At 38.0% G+C, this 23,185-nt stretch overlaps 1 protein-coding gene across 1 annotated transcript; it reads left to right on the forward strand.

Annotated features, from left to right (window-relative positions):
• Nucleotides 1–5,308: 5,308 nt before the first annotated feature.
• vmn2r1 (vomeronasal 2, receptor 1) lies at nucleotides 5,309–22,845 on the forward strand. Its single transcript, XM_072254575.1, has 6 exons — nucleotides 5,309–5,427; nucleotides 9,047–9,338; nucleotides 13,182–14,072; nucleotides 18,056–18,283; nucleotides 20,714–20,837; nucleotides 21,822–22,845. Exons 1-6 carry the CDS (start codon nucleotides 5,324–5,326, stop codon nucleotides 22,820–22,822), a joined length of 2,640 nt encoding a protein of 879 aa, XP_072110676.1. The 5' UTR covers nucleotides 5,309–5,323; the 3' UTR covers nucleotides 22,823–22,845.
• The last annotated feature ends 340 nt before the right edge of the window (nucleotides 22,846–23,185 follow it).

A 23,185-nucleotide genomic window follows, 5' to 3' on the forward strand; every position in this document is an offset into this window, starting at 1 on the left:
ACAAATGTCATTCCCACAGGAGTTATCTTTTCTCCAGTATAAGTTCTTAGTTGGATATCTGCGGGCTTCAGTTTACTGTCTTTGAAGTACCTTTTAGACTCATTTTATGGAATGACTGAAACAGCGGAACCAGTGTCAAATCCCATTTTAATTAATTTGTTCACATATGATGTAAGCCATATTGCTTGCTATTGTTATTTTTCACATGGTAAATCTCAAGGCTACACAATCCTGTGTCACTCTCATCATTATCAGATTTTTCATCAACAGCATGCAGATTAGTGCTCTTTTTGAAACTGCAACTTGAGTTGGTATCTTTTTCTATTTCTTTTGCCCTCCTTTTCTTTCTGTCTGCCTTACATGCTCTTTGTACTGTGTTGCATTTTTTGCAAATTTCATCTTTAAACCTGCACTGGTCTGGTGGCATGAGTCTCTGCCACAACGGTAACAAGATGTGTTTGGCCAAGTTGGTTTCTGTTTAGATTTTACAAATTTGTTCACACTCACTTTTATTTCTGATTGCAACTTAATTGTGTCTCTGTCTTTTGTTTCTATTGATACAGCTATTTCAACTGCTCTTATAAATGTAAGGTGTGTTTCAGTTATGATCCATTTTTGAATGTGTTCTTGTACGATTCCACAAACTAATTGATCTCTCAGTGCATCATTGAGTCCATCACTCAACTGACAATGTTCAGATAATTTCTTCATTTCAACCACATACGGGTGAAATGGACTCCCCTTCCTATTGATTCTGCTGATGAAACCTGAAGCGTTCTGCAATCAATAGTGGTTTTGGTTCTAAATGTTCCTGCACTACCTTCAACATATTAGCAAAGCTCATTTTGGCTGAAGCAGTTAAACTTCTAAGCAAACTGTATGCACTTCCACCTATTATACTCAGCAAAACTGGCACTTGTTTCTCATTGGCTATTACATTTGCTTTAAAGTTCTGTACAATTTGCTCAGTATACAATGTCCAGTTTCCTCTTGTGGAATTGAATGTGTCTGTCTGATGTAGCCACCCATTTCTGCTGCTTTTTTTCATGATTATTATCACACTGTTTATAAACCCCTGAATTTGCCTGTTTTTTTGCCTTTTTAAAAAAACTCAACTGTCTTCTACTTTTGCAAAGAAAAAAATGTGCTGTGATTTTCTTTTTAACTTGAGTGTCTCTCTGCACTTCAACAGGTAGGTAGTCATCTTGGCTTTATTTCAAACTTCCTCATCGGGCACTGTTACATTTTGTAACTACAGCGATTTTGTAACTACACTGTTACATTTTGTAACTACAAAATGTAAAACTAATTGAAAACAAGACATGGAACCAAAAGGCGCATGTCTTAGTTTCGTTCCACATCCAGTGAGGCGTGCACATATGATGTGCTGGCCTGATGACGTATACCATTCACGTACTTTTACATATAACCCACAATGAATTATTTAAATTGTCAAGAATGCTTAATCAAACTGTATATTTACAGCTTTACTCAAATATTACAGAAATATTAAAAACACAGCAGTGAGGATCTCATGAGGATTCAGGAATAGATTATACACGAAGCACTTAATATGAAGACGCACAAGGAAGATGCTTCTTCCTTGTCTCTTACATGCTTGTGCTTCGACTTGAAGCCATAAATTATTATATGTCGACTTGATTTTATGTATAGTGTTAATCACAGTTATATCATTTGCCAAAACATACTCAGAATTCTTTCACTGACAATTTTTAGCTTAAATCTCAAGACTGCAGACATCAAACCTTCCTGGAATTTTGGACAATATCATTAGGACAAATAGAGAATAACGTGAAGAAACACTGTCTATCATTGGAAGGGAGTTGATAGTGTTACTCAGCAGGAACACTTTCTTTGTATCACATGCAGATTCAAGACCTACACTCATTGCAGAATGCTTAATGGCAATTAGAAGAACAATAAATGCTGGTCCTGCTGGCGAAGGTCACATTTTGTCTCAGAAACTCATCATCAAACTCCAAGACTTGGACGCTGGTATTTCCTTGTGCAAATGGATCCTAGATTTCCTCATTGGCAGACCCCTATTAGTACAGATTGGTAACAACATCTCCTCCACACTCACCATCAGCATGAGTATAACACAAGGCTTTGTTTTTATCCCTCAGTCCTACTTGCTTTACACCTCTGATTATGTGATGAAGTAAGGGTCCAACGACATACTTAAGTTTGCTGATGACATCACTGTTGTTGGCCGAATCAGCATATCGGAGGGAGGTTGAAAATCTGGTTGAAAGGTGTCATAGCAACAACCTCTCACTCAACACCAGTAAACAAAGAGCTGATTATTGACTACTGGAGGAAAAAGCTGGAGGTCCATAAGCCATTCTTCATCAGGGGAACAGAGATGCAGAGGGTCAGTATCTTTTAATTGCTTGGTATTAACATATCAAGGATCTGTTCTGGGATCGGCAAATAAGTGCCTTCAAAAACTTCTGTTTTGTAGAAGTTTGCATAGATATGCCATGTCACAAACAACTTTGACAAACTTCTGCAGATCCGATCCTGACTGATTGCATCATAGTCTGGGATGGAACCACGAATGCCCAAAGACAACAAAGGCTGTAGAGAATGGTGGATACAGTGCTGTCCATCACAGGCAAAGCCCTCCCCACGATTGACTATATATACATGGAGTGCTGCCACAAGAAAGCAACATCCATCATCAAAGAACCCCCACCAACCAGACCAAGTCCTTTTCTTACTCCATCACAAAGGAGGTACTGAAACCCTAGGTCATACACTAAGAAGTACAGGATCAGTTATTACCTTACAGCCATCATGCTCCTGAACTGATGGAGATAACAAATAAACTCTTCTTGGGCTTCCAGCTGGGTACAGGTATCGAAACCGGTTATAATCTATACCCCTACCTGGCTGGAAGCCCATCATGTACGCTGGGAAAGCGCTAGATCTTTGATAAAGATAATTTCATTCACCACTTCTCTGAACTGATTCTATAACCTACAATCTCACGTTCAAGAATTCTTCGTTACTTGTGTTCTCAATATTATTTTCATTTGCACAGTGATTGCAGTCTCTGTCTGTTTACATACTTATAGTTTTTGGTAGAATGAAATCGTATTTCTTTTTCCCTGTAAATACCTGCGAGGAAAAGAATCTCAAGGTAGTATATAGAACATACACATATTTTGATAATTGATTTACTTTACTATGAACTTTGAGAACAGGTAAGATATGCACTTATGATGTTCCTCTGAATTCTTCCAATGTAGACAATGCAAGGTAACAGCAGAAGGGTGGGACTTGTCAGGCTCAGGTACAAAGTTATTCAATGGGCTAGCATTTGCAGGGTTTTGTGAGAGTCACACATTTATTTAGAGTATTCAAAGAGAAACAAGATATTTTGAAAAATCAAGGAATTGAGGGCATTTGGGAAATGACACAAAAATGTGAGCCAGGTCTGCCATAAAAATATTGAAAGGAGGAGCGAGCCTGGCCTATTTCTGTGTGTACATTCTTCTGACATTCATATTTCTTCAATCGATCTTTCAAGAGAAAGTGTTCCTTAATTTCTCTTGTGAACTGCCTTGCTCTGATTTAATTCACAATCCATTGTGCTGCTGTCTTGTGCACAAAGCTTCTATCCTATGAAGTCTAGCATTGCCAATTTCATTGTCATAATGCCATTTCACCCATTCAATCTTTTCTATGTAACTCTTCTTACATAATCTTTGGAATTAAGATTTGGTGTTATGGTTTGTTTTAGTGATGTTTCATGAGTAATTCGTCTTTATAAACGCAAAGTAAGTTTGGAAGCATGAAAACCCTGACGAAACCCAGAATGTCATGAGCCATTGGAAGCATATGTTGAGTTTATAACTACATGTTCATGGCAACTGTTAATTCTCCGAGCAGCACTTTGAAGTAAACAATTCCATGAAGTTAATTGTTTAGTTCATGCTCAAAGGTATATTAATTATATTTTTCTACCAGGGGAAATCGGGCAATAATCATCTTTCGTTTGGAACAGATTTGTAATTGTTAAATTAATTAGTTCTGTTAAAAATAAATAAATCAGTTCTGTTTACAAGCAAGGTACTGGAACTCTTTTTCATTTCTGAGCACTTGCCTGATAAATGAAATTTCAGCTCTCAGTTTTAACATTCGTTGAATGAAGATAAGCAGAATGCATTAATTGGTTGCTGTGGCTTTTTCTTCCTCATCACTGAAGGAAAATCAAATCATGAAGGAAATTTTAGTCCACATTTTTGTTGTCTTAAGTTGAGAAGCTGGCGGTAAGAAGCTGATAAAGGGATGGTCATGAACCCTGAGGGGTGAGGTCCAACGATTATGGAAGATGTAGAATATCCATGCCTTATGGGATGGTATGTGTTATCGATCTGCACTTAACCCGAGGCCTCAGTTTAAAAGGAAGAGTGATGCTGAAGTCCGTGGTGGTTTCAAATATGTTTGTCAGATATACAGAACAACATTAACTAGAACAGTGATCCATCCAAGTTGTTTAAATAAAAATTAATCAGGTGCTCGTCAATTATGTTGTTACTGTAATTAATTAGCAAGGGATGATTTGTAAAGCCAGTGCTTGCCGGAAGAGATTTCCAGCAGTCCTTGGGCCAGATACATTTAAACACCAATTGCAACTCAAGTTTTGAGCTTCAGTCGTTAAGAAATTGCAGTCCCAAATTTCTGCTCAGATTTTTGCCTCTTATTGAAATGAAACTGGTCGGTTTTGTGAATATTTTCGATGGATGTTTGATAAACCTCGTTTGGGTATTTGTGTTGTATTCATAAATACTTACACAAGCAGAATCAAGCCGCTGCTTAATCCAAGATCTCGTGGACTGTACTTTTTGCCAATTCGCAATATTTGGGTAACAAGATGTACGTGGAAAAATAATAATAGTTAATCCTTTTTTTTACTTGCAATGTTAATTGCTAAAATTTTTCCACAAAACGGAGATAAATAAAACAAAGTGGGTTTAAAAGGAAATGTTTTCTTTAGCTGAAATGCTGAGCTCTGCATTGTAATAACACCCTAAATCCCTCCGGGATGATCTCAAGGTGTATCTTTTGCTCATTTCATTGCCTTAACCAATGGGTTTAAAGTTGGTGTCCCAAGAACCCATAAAAGCTGGGGACTTGCTGGTGATTGAGTTTTTTCTACCCCTCATGTCCTGCAAATACTAACATGCATTCGCAAAGCTACTTGCGTCTTGTGATGTGTTTTACCATTTTGGCAGTAGTTTCTGGGAAATCGACATGCAAATTAAAAGGAAAGTTTAATTTAAATAGTTTCAAAATGCCCGGAGATGTGATGATTGGAGGGATGTTTCCTATTCATTACAGAGTAGTATCCACAAATTCATCATCCAGTACGGCGCCACAATCTTCGGGATGTGAGGGGTAAGAATTATATTCTCAATTATAAAAAAACTTGATTGTCATTTATGAAAAGCTTGGGCAATTCAATTATTATTTGACTATGTAATTTTAAGAGATTTTATTTTAAATAAAAAGAGAGTTAAGGAAATAAATTAGTTTCCATTTCCACAGAAAACCTAACAGTTGCTGATGGTTCCTCAGATTACTGTTTTAGCCAATATTTGGAAGCAAATGAAAACTATTCAGTTATATCCATTGCTTTATTTGATTTGGTGTCTCTTTGTCAGATTGTTTATGATTTCTGCTGCAAGATAACTCAGCCTGCTTTCAGTCCAGCAATAAAAGATCTTGAGGAGTGGCACTGATAGGGTTCCTACTCTCAGTTATTAGCTCAAGTGGATATTTGTCCCATCATTTACTAAGTACTGTTTAAATAAGCAATCCATGTGCAAACACAGACATAACTAATACAATATAAATAAAAAAACTCGAATACTAGTTATTTCAAAATTTTGGTAAAATATACAAAACCAAAACAACACATTTTTTTTATAAATACAAAATATTCTGCAGATGCTGGAAGTCTTGACCAACACACACAAAAATGCTGAAGCAACTCAGCAAGTCGGGCAGCAATAATGGAGGGGAACATACATTCAAGGTTTTGGGGTGAGACCCTCCTGGGCTGATGCAGTCCTGATGAAGGGTCTTGACCTGAAACACCAACTGTTTATTTCCCTTCATAGACACTGCCAGACCTGTTAAGTTCCTCCAGTATGTTGTATGTATTGTTCTGAATTTCCAGCATTTGCTGAATTCCTTGTATCCAAAGTTATAAAGCTTTGTTTGTTTTCTATTAATTCTTCTTATTTATTTATTAAGAGATAAATAATTTTAGAGATTTCTAGTAAATAGACGAAAAAAATCATCTATTTGGTGATTCCTGTAACTTCACTGCTCCCCTTCTGTGCCTGGGGGTGACGCTTAGCCAATCAGTAAGTGGGCAAATTGGTTTGCCAATCAGAAGGGTCCAACTTCCTGAGAACATCTCCAGCGAGCTTTGTCTGTTGTTGATGGACAAGCAGGAACTGGTTGCAATGGTGGGTGCATTGTAAGACAAATCCCAGGTGGTTAAAGGACAAATCTTTCTGTGCATGTCTGCGTAAAACACTAGGGTCTTTTCAATATCATCACTCAACATTTAGAGCATTGGCATTTGATCCTGGTCCCTAAGATAATTTACTATAGGTTTAAATCCTTTGATTTATTACACACTGCATCTTGTCTCAGAATGATTGTATCGACTTGGAGAAGCTAGTGGTCGGCTTCGACAATGTCTTCGCACTAGTGATCAGCTTCGTCAGTGTCTTACATTTCATTTCTCTCATCAGTAGTTGCAGACATGTACATGTTCCAAAGGATGGGGTTAGGCTGAGGTGGTTATAGTGTCATACTGCAAAGAAACATAACCTTCAGCCCACCAAGTCCATATCGATTATTAAGTATCTAACTATAACTAATGCTATTTACTTCCACTTGGGCCATAGCTTCTATGTGATACAAGCGTTGTTCTGGATACTTCCTAAATGAGAATTCCTTCTTCCGGCATAGTCTCAGTCCATGCATTCTGAATTCCAAATAAAGTTCTTCCTCAGATCCCCTCCCGTTCTTTTAGTACTTGCCCTCCTGTTTTCGATAACTGCTATTTGCAAAACTCTCAACCTTGTCTATGGCCCCTATAATTTTGAACTCATCTATCAGCTCACCCATTATCCTCCTGCACTCCAAGGAAACCAAACACAGTCCCTGGTCTCCATTTCAGGCAATATCCTAATAAACACCCTCAGCAACCTTTCCAGTACAATTGCATTCTTCATATTGTGTGACAACAAGGACTGGATACGATGTTGAATTGTGGCTTAACCGTTGTGCTATAAAATTCCATCACAGCTCAGCCTACCCACCATCAATGTGAAGAATGTAATGCTCACCTAAACACTAGGGCAATTTACAGTAGCCACCTGACCTGCCAACATATACATTTTTGGAATGTGAGAGGAAACTGAAGCACCTGGAGAAAATCCATGTGGTCATAGGGAGAAGGGGTAACTCCACACAGGCAACACAGGCCGAAGTCAGGGTTGAATCTCATGATGCAGCAACTCTACCTGCACCACTATGTTGACCACATCCTTGGATTTGCCTACCAAAGTCTCTCTGTTCCTCAGTACTCCTGAGGCCCTACCATTCATTATGTAGGTCCACCTGGCACTAATGAGGATTTATCAAGCATCTACTTAAGACCTCCCTAAGTTCTTTGGCCCTACACTCAGTTTACTATTTTTGGTTCTTAATGGACCCTGCTTTTTCCTTGGTTACCTTTTTTTGCTCTTAAGATATTTATAAAATATTTTAGTAGTATGAATCTGCAGGGATGAAGCAACTAAGTTTTTGTGCCAGATAATGAACAAAACCCTGTTGCCTAATGACAATGACTGCCCAGGTTGTTCCTCTGCTTTGGGAAATGCAGAACTGCAGATACCTCAGGCAGGGGTACGTAATGATGCTGCTATTAAAAGGAGAATGCTAGATAGAATTACAGAAGTGTTTCAGAATCAGGCCATCCGGTCAATAAGGTCCTTACTGGGTGTCAGCAACAGCAAGCTCATTCTTGATCTATTGCCCCACAGCAAGAGATATAATTTATTGTAATCTTTTTCTCCTTCAACTGTCTATCCATTTCTTTATTTTAAGCCAATGATTATGGCTGCTTCTGTTATTCTTTCAGACAGTGAATTCTAAATCAAAACTGCTTTGTGAAGTTATTTTCCCTTATTTTTCTGAAGGAATGTTAATGCTTTAAGTTTTCAATTTTGTGTAACTACCTCCTTAAAATAAAGTAAACAAAAGCATTTCTCTTAGCCGAGAAATTAAAAACTGGAGTTACCGGAGGAATTAGAAAGCCAATAAAAAAAAACAAAGGAAAAAAAATCACCCAGAAGACTTTAGTATTTGGGGAATGGGGTGGGGTGAGATGGATCAAGAACTTACTGCCCTTAAAGACAGTACAGGAAGAAACCTTCGTTGTACTAAAACAGTGCTTGTATGTGCTGAGCCATTACCTACAGGCTACAGATCTAGAGCTGGAAGATAGGATTTGCTCTGGGTAGCTGATCTTTAAAAATCTTCCCAAAGCTTATTGTGTTTCAGCCCCTACCCCCACATAAAAACATTTCCGAATTTCTTTCCATTGGCTACTCATATGTTTGTGAAACATCTTGAGACAATATTTTACTTCTTATAACAACACACACAAAAAAATGCTGGTGAACACAGCAGGCCAGACAGCATCTACAGGAAGAAGTACATTTGACGTTTCGGGCCGAGTCCTGACGAAGGGTCTCGTCCCGAAACGTTGACTGTACTTCTTCCTATAGATGCTGTCTGGCCTGCTGCATTCACCAGCACTTTTTGTGTGTGTTGCTTGAATTTCCAGCATCTGCAGATTTCCGCGTGTTTGTGATTTTACTTCTTATGTTCCTTTATCATTGGCAATTTCGATAGTCTTAATCTCTAAATTTATTATGTAGCTTTGTAAAAGACGGAATTTTCTCATAATCTTCTTTAATTTCCTGACTAGATTCAATTTCAGAGCTTTCCGCTGGGCCAGAACAATGATCCATGCAATTAATGAGGTCAACCAGGATGATTCAATTCTGCCTGGTATCCAGCTGGGATACACAATCTATGACTCTTGTTTTACTATTTCCAAAGCTGTTGAGGGAACATTGACGTATCTGACTGGACAGGATGAAGCTGTCCCCAACTACCGGTGCGGCTCTGGAGCACCTTTAGCAGTACTGATCGGAGCTGGAGGATCAGCTCTGTCTATTGCAACTGCCAGAATCCTGGGCCTGTACTATTTTCCTCAGGTAACAAGATGTAAAATTCAATCAAGATATGATTCAATTTTGTTGCAGATCTTTATTAAAGTGTAGAAATTGGTTTTACAGTTATTCAATTAAGACGGCAGAGTAGCCACAACACAGTTATTTAATTTAATAGGCATCCATTAGTCTCATGAGACTATGGATTTGTGCCTTGGAAGGTTTTCAGGGTGCAGGCCTGGGCAAGGTTGTATGGAAGACCAGCAGTTGCCCATGCTGCAAGCCTCCCCTCTCCACGCCACCGATGTTGTCCAAGGGAAGGGCATTAGGATCCATACAGCTTGGCACCGGTGTTGTCGCAGAGCAATGTGTGGTTAGGTGCTTTGCTCAAGGACACACACACTGCCTCAGCCAAGGCTCGAACTAGCGACCTTCAAATCACTAGATGAATGCCTTAACCACTTGGCCATGCGCCAACACTGCACAGTTATATTTGGCAATTAATTCATATGATAAAGTTTTAACATGTAAGTTGTGAACTTTTACCACTGTACCATTGAGAGCATACTCACCAACTGCATCTCAGTGTGGTCTGGCAATTGTCCCATATCGTACCACAAAGCACTCCAGCGTGTGGTGAAAACTGCCCAGCGGATTATCGGCACCCAATTGCCCACCATTGAGAACATCTACCATAAACGCTGCCTGGGCAGGGCGAAAAGCATTATCAGGGATGCATCTCACCTAACCATGGACTTTCTACTCTCCTCCCATCCGGTAGGTGCTACAGGAGCCTCTGCTCCCACACCAGCAGGCACAGGAAGAGCTTCTTCCTGAGGCTGTGACACTGCTGAACCTCACGACACAGCGCTAAGCAGTATTGCATCCATATTGTACTGTCTCAGTACTTTTATATTTGTGTGCTGTAGCACGTTTTTATTCGCAGTTATTTTGAAAATAACACTATTCTTCGCAATTCTGGTCAGATGCTAAATGCATTTCATTGGCTTTGTATCTGTACTCGGTACAATGACAATAAAGTTGAATCTAATCTAAATCTTACTGAAATAATTTGCTTTGAAAGGTTGAACACCTTACTGTAAGTAACCTATGCATAAGTTTAAATGTTAATTTTAAGCTTTCTTAAACTTACTAATTTTATGCAGATTGATCCATTATTATGTTTCGTCTAGTTCAGATAATTTTGTTTGAAATGCTTAAAGTTGGGCATCCTTGGCAAGAAGTTCTAATACACAATCAGTTCTATTACACATAAACTTAAGTTAGATGAGGTACAAATTAAGCTATCATATTCCTAGATGATCTGTGGAATAAAATATAAGTGAGCGGCAGTGATTCTGGTGCTTGGCCTCGTGCAGCCATTTTGAATTCATGTACCCATTATGCATAGTGGTATACTCACCTCAGCTGGTGTGTTATTCATCAATTCTTTTGGACGATGACCAAGGAATGTATGAGCACCTGTCCTTTAATACCTAAGTATAAATTTTTCAGCTGAAATTCAAATTTTAATTATACCTCCTAGATAACAATGGCTTTATAACTACAGGTCGACCTTCACTAATCTGACTACCTGTAATCAGTTTCTTTGATAATCCGGCACTGATTATGCTTAACGTGATCCTTCTGTAATTCGGCATTTTCACTAATCTGGCACTCCTCAGGTCCCAATGGTGCTGGATTAGTGAAGGTCGACCTGTACTACAAAACTTGTACAAATTCTTTGAGAAGATTTAAATTCAGGATTGTCTAAATGTAAGAATAACCAGTGAGATTCTTAAGCAGTAATTATGTGTTTTAATACAGTTAAAGGCATATCTCATTCAGCAAAGAATAACTTTTAAAATCTTGATATGTGTTTGAGTTAAAAGAGCCATCAATAATTACATGGTGACATTCAACTCTACAAGGATTATTAGGTGTTCTCATATCACATAAAACTATTCATTTTGCAAAAGCAAGTAACATGTAAAAATGTTATTTGAAAATCTATTTGAACAAGTTGTCATTTGAAACCCATAATTCTAATATAATCATCCATTAGTAACATAGATGGTAGCACAATAGAGGTCACTGTTTCTTTAGGAAACATTATAATTGCCTGGTTGTAGGTTCACTGTAGTCTTACAAAGATTAAAGATACTACTGAGGGCAGTGATTAGTTCTAATTGAACTTCATTCCTCTTTGCTGAATCAATCTGCATCATTTACTATTTCTTGATAATTCAAAAGGCATTTCACAATGAGATACTTAAGACAACTCAATACTGACCACCTAATGATAAGCTAACTCACATCTGGAGCTCACACTGATGTAAATATTTGTTTGATGCACTGGAGAACGTAATGGTTTGAAGATGGATATTTTCTACAATGTAAAAATAGCATCAGAGTAATCTGTAAATATCTGTGAAATTTAATATATGAAGCTCAAATTGGGTTTAGAAATTAATTAATACTTTTCTTTTAATAAAATATTACATTTCCATCTCAAAGGCCAAAATTTATTTACAACATTCATTTCTCATTTCATAAACATATATTTTTGAATAAAATCTTGCTGATCATTTTCTGTCTTTACAACATTCCATTATGTAATAAACAAACAGCCTTGTTTGGCATCAACTATGTCATTAAACAGGATTATGGCAAGATGTAATAGTGATAGTTTTATGTCCAGACAGTAACTACTGGCACATATGATCTGATGACAAAATGTTATCCTAAAACTGAGGTGGTAAGTTCCATTGTTCACTAATGTGTATGGCAGTGTGTGACAACGTGGAGGTTTGACTTGTCATTAAGGAATCTCCAAAGAGGCTGAAGTTAATGGGGTCAGTGAAGGTGCTACTCCAGCTGTTGAAATGTCTAAATGACTAGAGTAGAAGTGATGTAAGTGGAAGCCTGGGAATATTAGCATAATTTGTATCTTTGACCCACATAGATTTAAAGACAAAGCCAGTAAACAAATTAAAAAAGGTGAAAAACATAACTGTTTTCAAAGATTCAATGTACAATTATTATCGAAGTATGTATGGAGTATACCACCCCGAGACCCATCTTCTGGCAGGCAGCCACAAACATGGAACCTGTCCAAAGAAAGCATCAAATATCCAACATGCAAATAAAAACAAATCACAAAAATAGCTTAAAAAAAACAAGCGAATAACACACAAAATATTAAAGATCAAACTGCAAAGTCCTTAAAACAGTCCAGGAATGTTCAGTCTAGTTCAGTTCAGTTCAATTCAGTGCTGTAATATTCACTGAGTGCAGACCACAGAGCCATTTTGAGTCAAAATCATGCAAAATAGCAGTAATAAATGAGTCCAATCCGCAAACTGCGTTGAGCAAACCTTGCCCAAGACCCATGCAGTTCATTTGGCAGCAGTGAACAAGGAGGAGAGGGAGAAGCCACACTGGTCAACACAGGCAGATGACAATGAACACCTGCTTGATTTCCGCTCTCATCTTTATTGATTTTAATCTTGCTCGATGCTTTAATTGGCGAGGTCAGGGAGTAATGGAGCCGATCATGGTCTCACACTCTACCATTAGTCCACGCACTCCGTTTTCAATCTCACTCTCAACAGCGCTGAATTCCCTCAGGCAGCAAAAGAGCCAGATCACTCAGGTGACCCCCAAAACACATTATTAAAACATAAATTATGGGCTCCAATACACACAAATTAGTAGTACAAATATAGTTAAAAGAAGAAGGAGAAGAGGAAGTTGTTTTGTGAAATATCTAAAAGGACATTGTCATTAGTTGCTAGCTCCATCTTGCACTCACAATATTACACAGAGCTGCTGCTACTGAGAAGCTGTATATGTTTTAAAATCACCTCTTTGCTGATTCTTTTGCAGGTGGATTACTCAGCCTCTTGCTTAGTTTTGAGTGATAAATTTCAGTTTCCCTCCTTCATTCGAACTATACCAAGTGACGTTTTTCAGTCTACAGCCATGGCAAAACTTGTGATGCACTTTGGATGGACCTGGGTGGGCACAATAGCATCAGATGATGACTATGGGAAATATGGAATTAAACGTTTTAAAGAAGAAGTAGAGAAGGCTGGTGTATGCATTTCATTCTCTGAGACTATCCCCAAGGTTTACACACGAGAGAAAATAGTTCGGATAGTGGACAAGATTCAAGAATCAACTGCCAAAATCATTGCCGTCTTCTCTGCCGATATTGATCTGAGCTCATTGATTGAGGAAGTTATACAACGCAATATTTCTGGCAGAACATGGATAGCAAGTGAGGCTTGGATTAACTCTGCTTTGATTTCCAAACCAGAATATTCCTCTCTTTTGGGTGGAACCATTGGATTTGCAATTCCACGAGCTAATATCCGTGGTCTTTACAATCATCTAATTCAGCTAGATCCAGGAAATACTGGAGATAAGCTGGTAACTGAGTTTTGGGAGAGAGCCTTTGATTGCATGTGGCCTGAGAATGGTGTATCTCTTAGTAGGATCGTGAATCATGAACTGGAGAAGTATAAAGCAACAGATGTGGATGCTAGAATTCATAGTATTCCTCCTATTTCTCAGCAGTTATGTACAGGAAAAGAGAATTTCAATGATATTGATAATACGTATTCTGATGTATCCCAGCTGAGGTTGACATACAGTGTGTATAAATCTGTATACACTGTAGCACATGCTCTTCACAATATGTACACCTGTAAGACAGGTGAAGGTCCATTTGTAAATGGATCATGTGCAAACATCAGAGACTTTCAACCATGGCAGGTATGTAATTAGTAGCTTGCATGCATAATTCTTCACTGAGTTGTTATTTTTTATTGTATTGGCTCCTAACTCCTATCAGTGATCTTAACCTCCAGTGAGGCAACAATTCACACATCGTTGAAATATCTATCCAAAGAAGGAATAATAATAGAAAGCGTCATCTTCAACCTCCTGAAAGTTGTACCAAACATTCTACTATCCTGAATAATTGCAGCGCTCAATCACAGCATTGTAATGGAAGATGACACACAAAAAGAAATTCTCTGAAGTGTGATCTTTGAAAACACCACCCAGTCCCTAATCTGCAAAGATGTCCCCTTCCAAATTTTTATCCAATCATTGTTTGAAAGTTGTATTCAAACTTCTTCAGAAAATTTCAGCTAACACTTATCATAACAATTGACTTCATATATTTACTTTTCCATTTACTGCCTTTAGTAGCTTAGGACTCCTAAGAATCTATTAAAGAAACAGTTTCTCAAGGACCTAGGTGCCAGCTAATTATGAATAGTTTTACAGAATAAGAATAATGGACAAATGAAATAAAAGTGAAACTCAAGATCTTTACCAGTCTGGCAATAATATAGATATGAATGATTCACACCATTTTTACTGTTGCTTTCCTAAAATGTTACAGAAATTAACATTAGTTTTGAACCTGTTGTAGTTGTACTGTGAATGGTCTTTCATTAATAAATGACTGACCACAGTTATTAGTTACAGATAAGCATGCCCTTTTGTGAATTGTTTGGACATCATCATTCAAGAATCAGGGAATACAGAAATCTAAGGAAAGTATATTGAAAAAGCTGATCACAGGGAACTGGAGGTCCAAGAACCTTGTGTATGTGACAGTAGGAACTCAGCAGGCCAGGCAACGTCTATGGAGAAGAATACAGTTGATGTTTCGGCCTCAAATGTCGACTGTACTCTTTTCCATAGATGCTGCCTGGCCTGCTGAGTCTCTCCAGTACTTTGTGTGTGTTGCCTGGATTTCCAGCATCTGCAGAATTTCTCCTGTTTGTATGTGACAGTAGTTCAGTATAGGACTGGTAGGTCTAATAGTGAGTTGTACATATGGTGCAGTGTAATCTGTTCTCCAGGTGAAAATAATGGATTTCTGCAGATTTACAGCTTTTCATAAATATGATATTTTTAAGAAATAAAGCATAGAACTTGCATGGATCTCAGAATGAAGAAGCTTAATGAAATACAGCTCAAGCTGAAAATGTCTCTGTCCTCTCCTCCACTCTCCCCATAGCTCTGCAAATTCTTTTCCATTCAGATACATGTTAATCTCCCGCTGAAATGTTGCAGTTGGATCTGTTTTCACTATTAATGGTAGTAGACACTAATGTCTGATGTAAGCTGAAAGATTTTCCATAGGTTACTTCTAGGGTTTTTTTTGCCAATGACCTCAAAATTCAAATTTCAAAGTAAATTTATCAAAGTATATTTATATACAGCCCTGAGATTCAGTTTCCTGTGGGCATACACAGTAACTCCAAGAAAGACTTGGTACTTGATTATTGGCAAGACTTGCTTTCATGATTTTAAATAGCCTGATCAGATCTGATTGCAACAGCTTTTATTCCAAGGAAAACAATCTCAGCTTCTTCTTTCTATGAACTTCATGTGTATCGATACTGCATTGTTAAAAAATGTTAACCCTGTGAATTCTGCATCACACTTAATGAATCAGAATTTTACATGTTAGAGATTAAAAGGTTTCATATTTGTACCAAGAGGAGCTAAATAATATCAGCATCATTGCTGAACTTTATCATCTTGTTTGAAAAGATTCAATCCTGACAACATGACAACCTATTAAGTTAGTAGAGGTGGCATGGTAGTGCAGTGGTTAGCACAATGCTTTACAGTACAGGCAATCCAGGTTCAATTCCCGTTGCTGCCTGTCAGGAGTTTGTATGTTCTCCCTGTGGCAGTGTGGGTTTCCTCCGGGTGCTCCAGTTTCCTCCCATGGTCCGAAGATGTACCGGTTAGTAGATTAATTGGTCACAGTAAATTGTGCTGTGATTAGGCTAGGATTAAATTGTGGGATTGCTGGACGGTGCAGCTTGAAGGGACAGAAGGCCTACTTCGCACTGCCTATCAATACATAATTTTTTTAAAAGTTTGAAATGAATTGGAAAAATGCTGAAGTAAACTGTCTTTTGCTGCCCAGTAACATTTTCTTACATCATTCTGCACAATATTACACTATAAGGCATAATCTTTGATAACCATATTAATCAAGAACCTGTCAACCTATGCTTAAAATATACCGATGACCTAGCTTCTATAGCTGTCTGTTTCAATGAATTCCATGGATTCATCACCCTCCGGCTAAAGAGTTCCTCCTCACCTCTCTTCTAAAGGGATGACTGTCTATTCTGAGACTGTGCCCCATGCTTCCTAGACTCCCCCACTGTAGGAAACATCCTTTTCATGTCCATTCTATCTAGGATTTTCAATATTTGGTAGGCTTCAATGAGATTCCCCCTCATTCTTTTGAACTGCAGTGAGTGCAAGCCCAGAACCATCAAATGCTGATCATACGTTAACCCTTTCATTCCCAGGATCATCTTGTAAACCAATCTAGATGCTCTCCTATGCCATCACATCCTTTCTTAGGTATTTTGCCCAGTACTACTCCCAATCATCCAAATGTGGTGCTCTTTTGTTTTGTGATGTGCTTTGATTTGACACCGTTAAAATTTATGCTCTTTAAAATATCAAAGGAGCTGCAGTTGAGATGTTGTTTGAGCAAAACATTAGGGAGTATTATGCAAACCAGCAGGCAAATCTACCAGTTCCAATCGAATGCAATGTATTTCACCCAGAAAGCAACAAATTCCACAACTTATGGCAGTGATACTGGACCTCGTTATGATTCTGATAGGGTGCTTTCTATGGTGCATCAATGCTAATTAATGAGGCTAAAAGGTGTACTGCCAAATTTCTTTAGCTTCTTGAGGAAGTAGAGGTGTTGGTAAGCTTTCTTGGCCATAGAATCTACTTATAACCATATAACAATTACAGCACAGAAACAGGCCATCTCGGCCCTTCTAGTCTGTGCCGAACTCTTACTCTCACCTAGTTCCACCGACCTGCACACAGCCCATAACCCTCCATTCCTTTCCTGTCCATATATCTATCCAATTTAACTTTAAATGACAACATCGAACCTGCCTCAACCACTTCTGCTGGAAGCTCATTCCACACAGTTACCACTCTCTGAGTAAAGAAGTTCCCCCTCATGTTACCCCTAAACTTTTGTCCTTTAACTCTCAACTCATGTCCTCTTGTTTAAATCTCCCCCACTCTCAATGGAAAAAGCCTATCCATGTCAACTATATCTATCCTGCTCATCATTTTAAATACCTCTATCAGGTCCCCCCTCAACCTCTTACACTCCAAAGAATAAAGACCCAACTTGTTCAACCTTTCTCTGTAACTTAGGAGATGAAACCCAGGCAACATTTTAGTAAATCTCCTCTGTACTCTCTCAATTTTATTGACATCATTCCTATAATTCGGTGACCAGAACTGTACACAATACTCCAAATTTAGCCTTACCGATGCCTTACACAATTTCAACATTACATCCCAACTACTATACTCAATGCTCTGATTTATAAAGGCCAGCATACCAAAAGCTTTCTTCACCACCTTATCCACATGAGATTCCACCTTCAGGGAACTATGCACCATTATTCCCAGATCTCTCTGTTCTACAGCATTCTTCAATGCCCTACCATTTACCATGTATGTCCTATTTTGATTAGTCCTACCAAAATGTAGCACCTCACATTTATCAGCATTAAACTCCATCTGCATCTTTCAGCATACTCTTCTAAGTGTTCTAAATCTTTCTGCAAGCTTTGAAAAGATTGAACCAGGGCAGGCTATTGGCTATTGCTAAAAAATTATTCACAAACAATTTCTGTCTCTTGTTAATTTTTCTTTGGATTTTTTTCCAGCTTATGTATTACCTGAAAAATGTTCGGTTTCGGAGCCTTCTAGGTGAAGAAATATATTTTGATGCAAATGGGGATATTGATGCAATGTATGATATTATAAACTGGCAGAGAACTTCTGATGGGTCCATCACTTATAAAGTGATAGGCAGTTACAATGGCACTGCTCCTTCTGGAGAAGAGATGACGATCCAAAACGACTCGATAATTTGGAATGATGATCAGACTACGGTATGTAAGTAATGAAACATCTGCTTTATCGAAAACAATGTGAGGACATTTAAACTTTAATAGCCAATAGAGCTAAATCACTCTTTGGCTAACACAGCTTAAGTTTATATGCCAAACAAAAACGGTGAAATAAAGAAGAGCTCATTTAGATCGAGTCTTTCATAATCTGTTGACCACAGAAAAATTTTTAGGTGGCAAAGAACTTTTGACATGTTATCATTTTTTGTAATGTAGTTAACATTTGGAAATTACCTTCCCTCGGGTCCAGTAGTTCAATAATGATCAGATTACCCGATTTTCAGTGATGTTTGTTCAACATAAATACAGGAAGTAAGTGCTTTGCTTTTCATCAAAACAGTACAAAAGAATTAATAAAAGCAGGGGTTCCCAACCTTTTTTTTAATGCCTTTTATCGACCATTAACCGAGGGGTGCGTGAACCCCAGGCTGAGAACTCCCTCTCCACCCCCAGCTTGGAGTGAGAGATTCAACAAGTTTAATGACATCAGAAAACTGCCATTCCAGATAAGACTACGAACTGAGCTTCAATATTATCAAGCAGTTGTACTTTAAATTTAAGCAGACAGACATTATTTTACTGATATGAAGTACTCTGATCTATGAAATTGTATAAAGTGACAAAACAGAGGTAGATGTCCTGATTGTGGGTTTCGGCCCAAAACATTGTCATAGTCATAGTCATAGTCATAGTCATAATCATAATCATTGTCATATAGTCATAATCAGAATCATAGTCGTAGTCATAATCATAGTCAGTCATAGTCATATAGTCATAGTCAGTCAGTCATAGTCATAATCATAGTCATAGATAATATAGTCATAATCATAATCAGTCAGCCATAATCATAGTCATAGTCATAATCATAGTCATAGTCATTGTCATAGTCATTGTCATTGTCATAATCATATTCATAGTCATAGTCATACTTTATTGATCCCGGGGGAAACCGGTTTTCGTTACAGTTGCACCATAAATAATAAACAGTAATAAAACCATAAATAGTTAAATAGTAATATGTAATTATGTAAATTGTGCCAGGAAATAAGTCCAGGACCAGCCTATTGGCTCAGGGTGTCTGACCCTCCAAGGGAGGATTTGTAAAGTTTGATGGCCACAGGCAGGAATGACTTCCTACGACGCTCTGTGCTGCATCTCGGTGGAATGAGTCTCTGGCTGAATGTAATTCTGTGCCCACCCAGTATATTATGTAGTGGATGGGAGACATTGTCCAAAATGGCATGCAACTTAGACAGCATCCTCTTTTCAGACACCACCGTCAGAGAGTCCAGTTCCATCCCCACAACATCACTGGCCTTACGAATGAGTTTGTTGATTCTGTTGGTGTCTGCTACCCTCAGCCTGCTGCAGCCTCAGCCTCATTAACTGTTTATTCCCTCCATAGACACCGCTTGACTGCTGAGTTCCTCCACCATTTTGTGTGTTGCTCATGGTTTCCAGCATCTGCAGGAGCTCTTGTGCTTAAAAGTAGAGGCTGGAGTAGGTTTAAGTGTGTGTGTTACAAATTAATGTGTCTGACACAATACGCCACTCGCTTACTGTAGTTTCTGGTAATTCACAGAAGCACTGACAAAAACTGATGATCTTTGGCAGTGCTTAGGGGAATGAATGATAGCATTCATTTTGCTGAGAATGCATTCTTTAATGATGCTAACCAGAAAATGACCTGAAAAGAAAACTGCACATTCTCGGGTTCCTAGCTGGTGGAGGATCTATTGCAAGAAATTAGGTCAGACAAGGACACAGTGTTTCTCTAAGCAGGTGAAGGATCTCTAAGATTTTCACTTTTAGCAGATTCTGCTAAACTTTGGTGTGTAGTTTCTATTTATAATAACTTACAAATCACCTAATTTGATATTCAATATAATGTACAATTGAGGATATAGTGATAGTAGTAGAGGAGTTAATTAATGCAGTAGTACTTCATTTATCTTTTCAGAGGAGAGAAGGGAATTAGCAAGTGTCTGGAAGCAGTTTCAAATGATCATTGGCATGCCCATTTTGAAAAGCATCATTCTGGTGCCCTTCTGCTTCTATCGCATTTTCACACAGAATCAATTAGTTATATATTCTCTACTCTGCAAACTATTCTGCAAATTTTCATTTATTCGATTTTGCTGCACAGACGACATAGAAATGTGAAGTGCAGTGATCATCTCCCAATTCATAATGGTCATGGTCTTCTGAAAACAAAAGGCCAACAGTCCTAGAATGGGAATTCACTGTTTATGTAATCACTGACTTTCTACTATGCTCTGCATTGTTATTTCATTCACTTGCAATTTTCCTGTTGCCCATAAAAATGCTCGCTTTACTTTGCTAGTATCTTTATTTGTTCAAGTTTCTTTCTGGAAAGTCGTGTTTACTTTGTATCAATGTTCCATTCGGCAGCCTCCATTTTCTGTGTGTAGTGTAAGCTGTCAGCCTGGTACCAGGAAAGGCATTCGACAAGGAGAGCCTGTTTGTTGCTTTGACTGCATTCTATGTGCCGAGGGTGAGATAACCAATGAAACAGGTTAGTTAAACAAATTTCTGTTTTGTTTACCAATTTATAGAAAATATTTACTCAATTGTCTATCTACATACAGTCACATAATTTTAGTAAAACATAAGAATTAACAATTAGAAATTGTGCAAATTAATGTATGCTCTAGATTTCTTTCTGTCACATGAAGAAGGTGGTTGGTATCCATCTTGATTGCCTATGTTTGAGATATTAAATAAGATATCACTCTTGCACGCTTCAGAGTTCCAAAGAACTAATGTACTAATAATAATTCTATCATAAGTCTTATTGCCATCTTTTATCCTTTTAGCCTTTCTTGTCAGAGCTAAATAAATAACTAGGATAGATGATTAGGGGAGAGAAGATTAGAACTTGAATTTTACTAACTTAAAGTATGAAAGCAAATTGTAAGGCAAGAAAGTTGCAGTAGAAAATATGATAACCTAAGGTAAAATATATTTTAGTCAAACATTGTAAATTGAAAATGTATGATAGAACACAAAACAGATCCAAACAATAGCGTATTTCATTTGAATGCTAGCGGTGTATCAGGGTTAAGGGAATTTGTGAATTTCTCTTTGGTTCCTAAATCCAGAAATTAATTACCCTGAGTATTTGGTTAAGTGTATGAAATACATTGCGCAGATTAGAATTCTTTGTGATGATGTGGAATCTGCTATTGGTTGTTTAAGACTGATGAATTCATTTTTCTCCTAAGCTGCAGAGATTTTGAATAGGCACTGCAGCTCCTTGCAAGTAAATCCAAAGTATTTAATATTAATCTGACATTTTAAAATGAGTCCTGACCTGGGAGGGATAGCTTTCCTAAATTATTGAATAATCTTTGTTAATTTAGATCAAACTTGAGAGCACAATTAAATAAATTATGCGGCATATATGATCCGGTTGCGTACATAGTATGAAATTACTAGTAGACAGTTTTAAATTAGTGTCTGTCAATTACATAACCTGATTTTGATATTCATTCAACAGATTCAAGGGAATGCATCCGATGTCCTGAAGACTACTGGTCCAATGAAAATAGAGATGAATGTGTGCATAAAGTGATTGAGTACCTTGGTTACAATGATCCCCTGGCAATAGCTTTAGTAGCATTATCCATATTTGGGGCTTGCATTGCTATAGCTATTGCTTTAGTTTACATAGTCCGCAAGGATACAGCCCTTGTCAAAGCTAATGATCATGAACTGAGCTTACTACTGTTATTTTCGCTAGCTATCTGCTTTCTTAGTGCAATTGTTTTTGTTGGTCTGCCAGTAACGTGGTCTTGTATGACTCGACAGGTTCTTCTTGCTATTAGCTTTGCCATTTGTCTTTCATGTATGTTATCAAAGGCTGTTAATTTGATGGTCAAAGCCAAAGCCGTCAAGTTACAAAAGGCATCTGAGGGAGCAGAGAGAAAACAATTAGGCCCTTTTCAGCGGAAAATCATTGCGCTGGTTTTTATCTTCTGCCAAGCTTGTCTTTGTACAGCTTGGCTACTAATTTTTCCTCCTTTCCCTGTCAAGAATACACTGTCTCAAAATATCAAAATAATTATGGAATGCAATGAAGGCTCTGTGGCGTTCCTGTGTTGTGTGTTGGGTTATGATGCATTGCTGGCTGGAATTTGCTTTATTTTTGCTTTCATTGCGCGCAAACTACCTGATAACTTTAATGAAGCTAAGTTCATGACCTTTGCCTTGCTTGTCTTTTTCATTGTTTGGATTTCTTTTGTCCCAGCCTACTTAAGCACTCGGGGGAAGTACATGGTGGCTGTTGAAATGTTTGCTATTTTGGCATCTAGTTTTGGTGTACTTGCTTGCCTTTTTGTTCCTAAATGCTATATTATCATATTAAAACCAGAAAGGAACACAGAGCAATTAGTTAATGGCATAACTGGTACAAATGATAAGAGCGCTCCATCAACTTCACAGTCATTGTCCACATCAGGAATAAGCACGGCCTGCTCAACTGTTACGCTCAATGGGTAAACTTGTGATAAACTTGTTTTTTTGATAGGATCTGCTGTGGTGTTAGACTGTTTTTGTTTGAGCATATATTTCTATGACTTTCAAGTATTTAAGAAAGTTATACATTATACACTGTGGCCACTTTCTTAGGTACAGGAATGAACCTGGTGTGGTTTTCTGCTGCTGTAGTCCATCCACTTCAATGTACTGTGCATTCAGAAATGTTCCTCTGCACACCGCTGTTGTAATGCGTGATTATTTGAGTTATTGTCACCTTTTTGTGACCTGGAACCAAACTGGCCATTTTCCTCTCCCTCTCACGTTAACAAGGAACTTTTGCCCACAGGACTACTGCTCATTGGATGTTCTTTTGTTTTTCGTACC

This window comes from Mobula birostris, chromosome 4 (genome assembly GCF_030028105.1).
Source record: "Mobula birostris isolate sMobBir1 chromosome 4, sMobBir1.hap1, whole genome shotgun sequence".
Classification (NCBI taxonomy): domain Eukaryota; kingdom Metazoa; phylum Chordata; class Chondrichthyes; order Myliobatiformes; family Myliobatidae; genus Mobula; species Mobula birostris.

Coding starts and splice junctions, on each gene's coding strand:
- vmn2r1 (XM_072254575.1), top strand. CDS start 5,324: ATGCCCGGAGATGTGATGATTGGAGGGATGTTTCCTATTCATTACAGA. Junction 9,339..13,181: donor GCCTGTACTATTTTCCTCAG/GTAACAAGATGT, acceptor ATTCTTTTGCAG/GTGGATTACTCAGCCTCTTG. Junction 20,838..21,821: donor TGAGATAACCAATGAAACAG/GTTAGTTAAACA, acceptor TTCATTCAACAG/ATTCAAGGGAATGCATCCGA.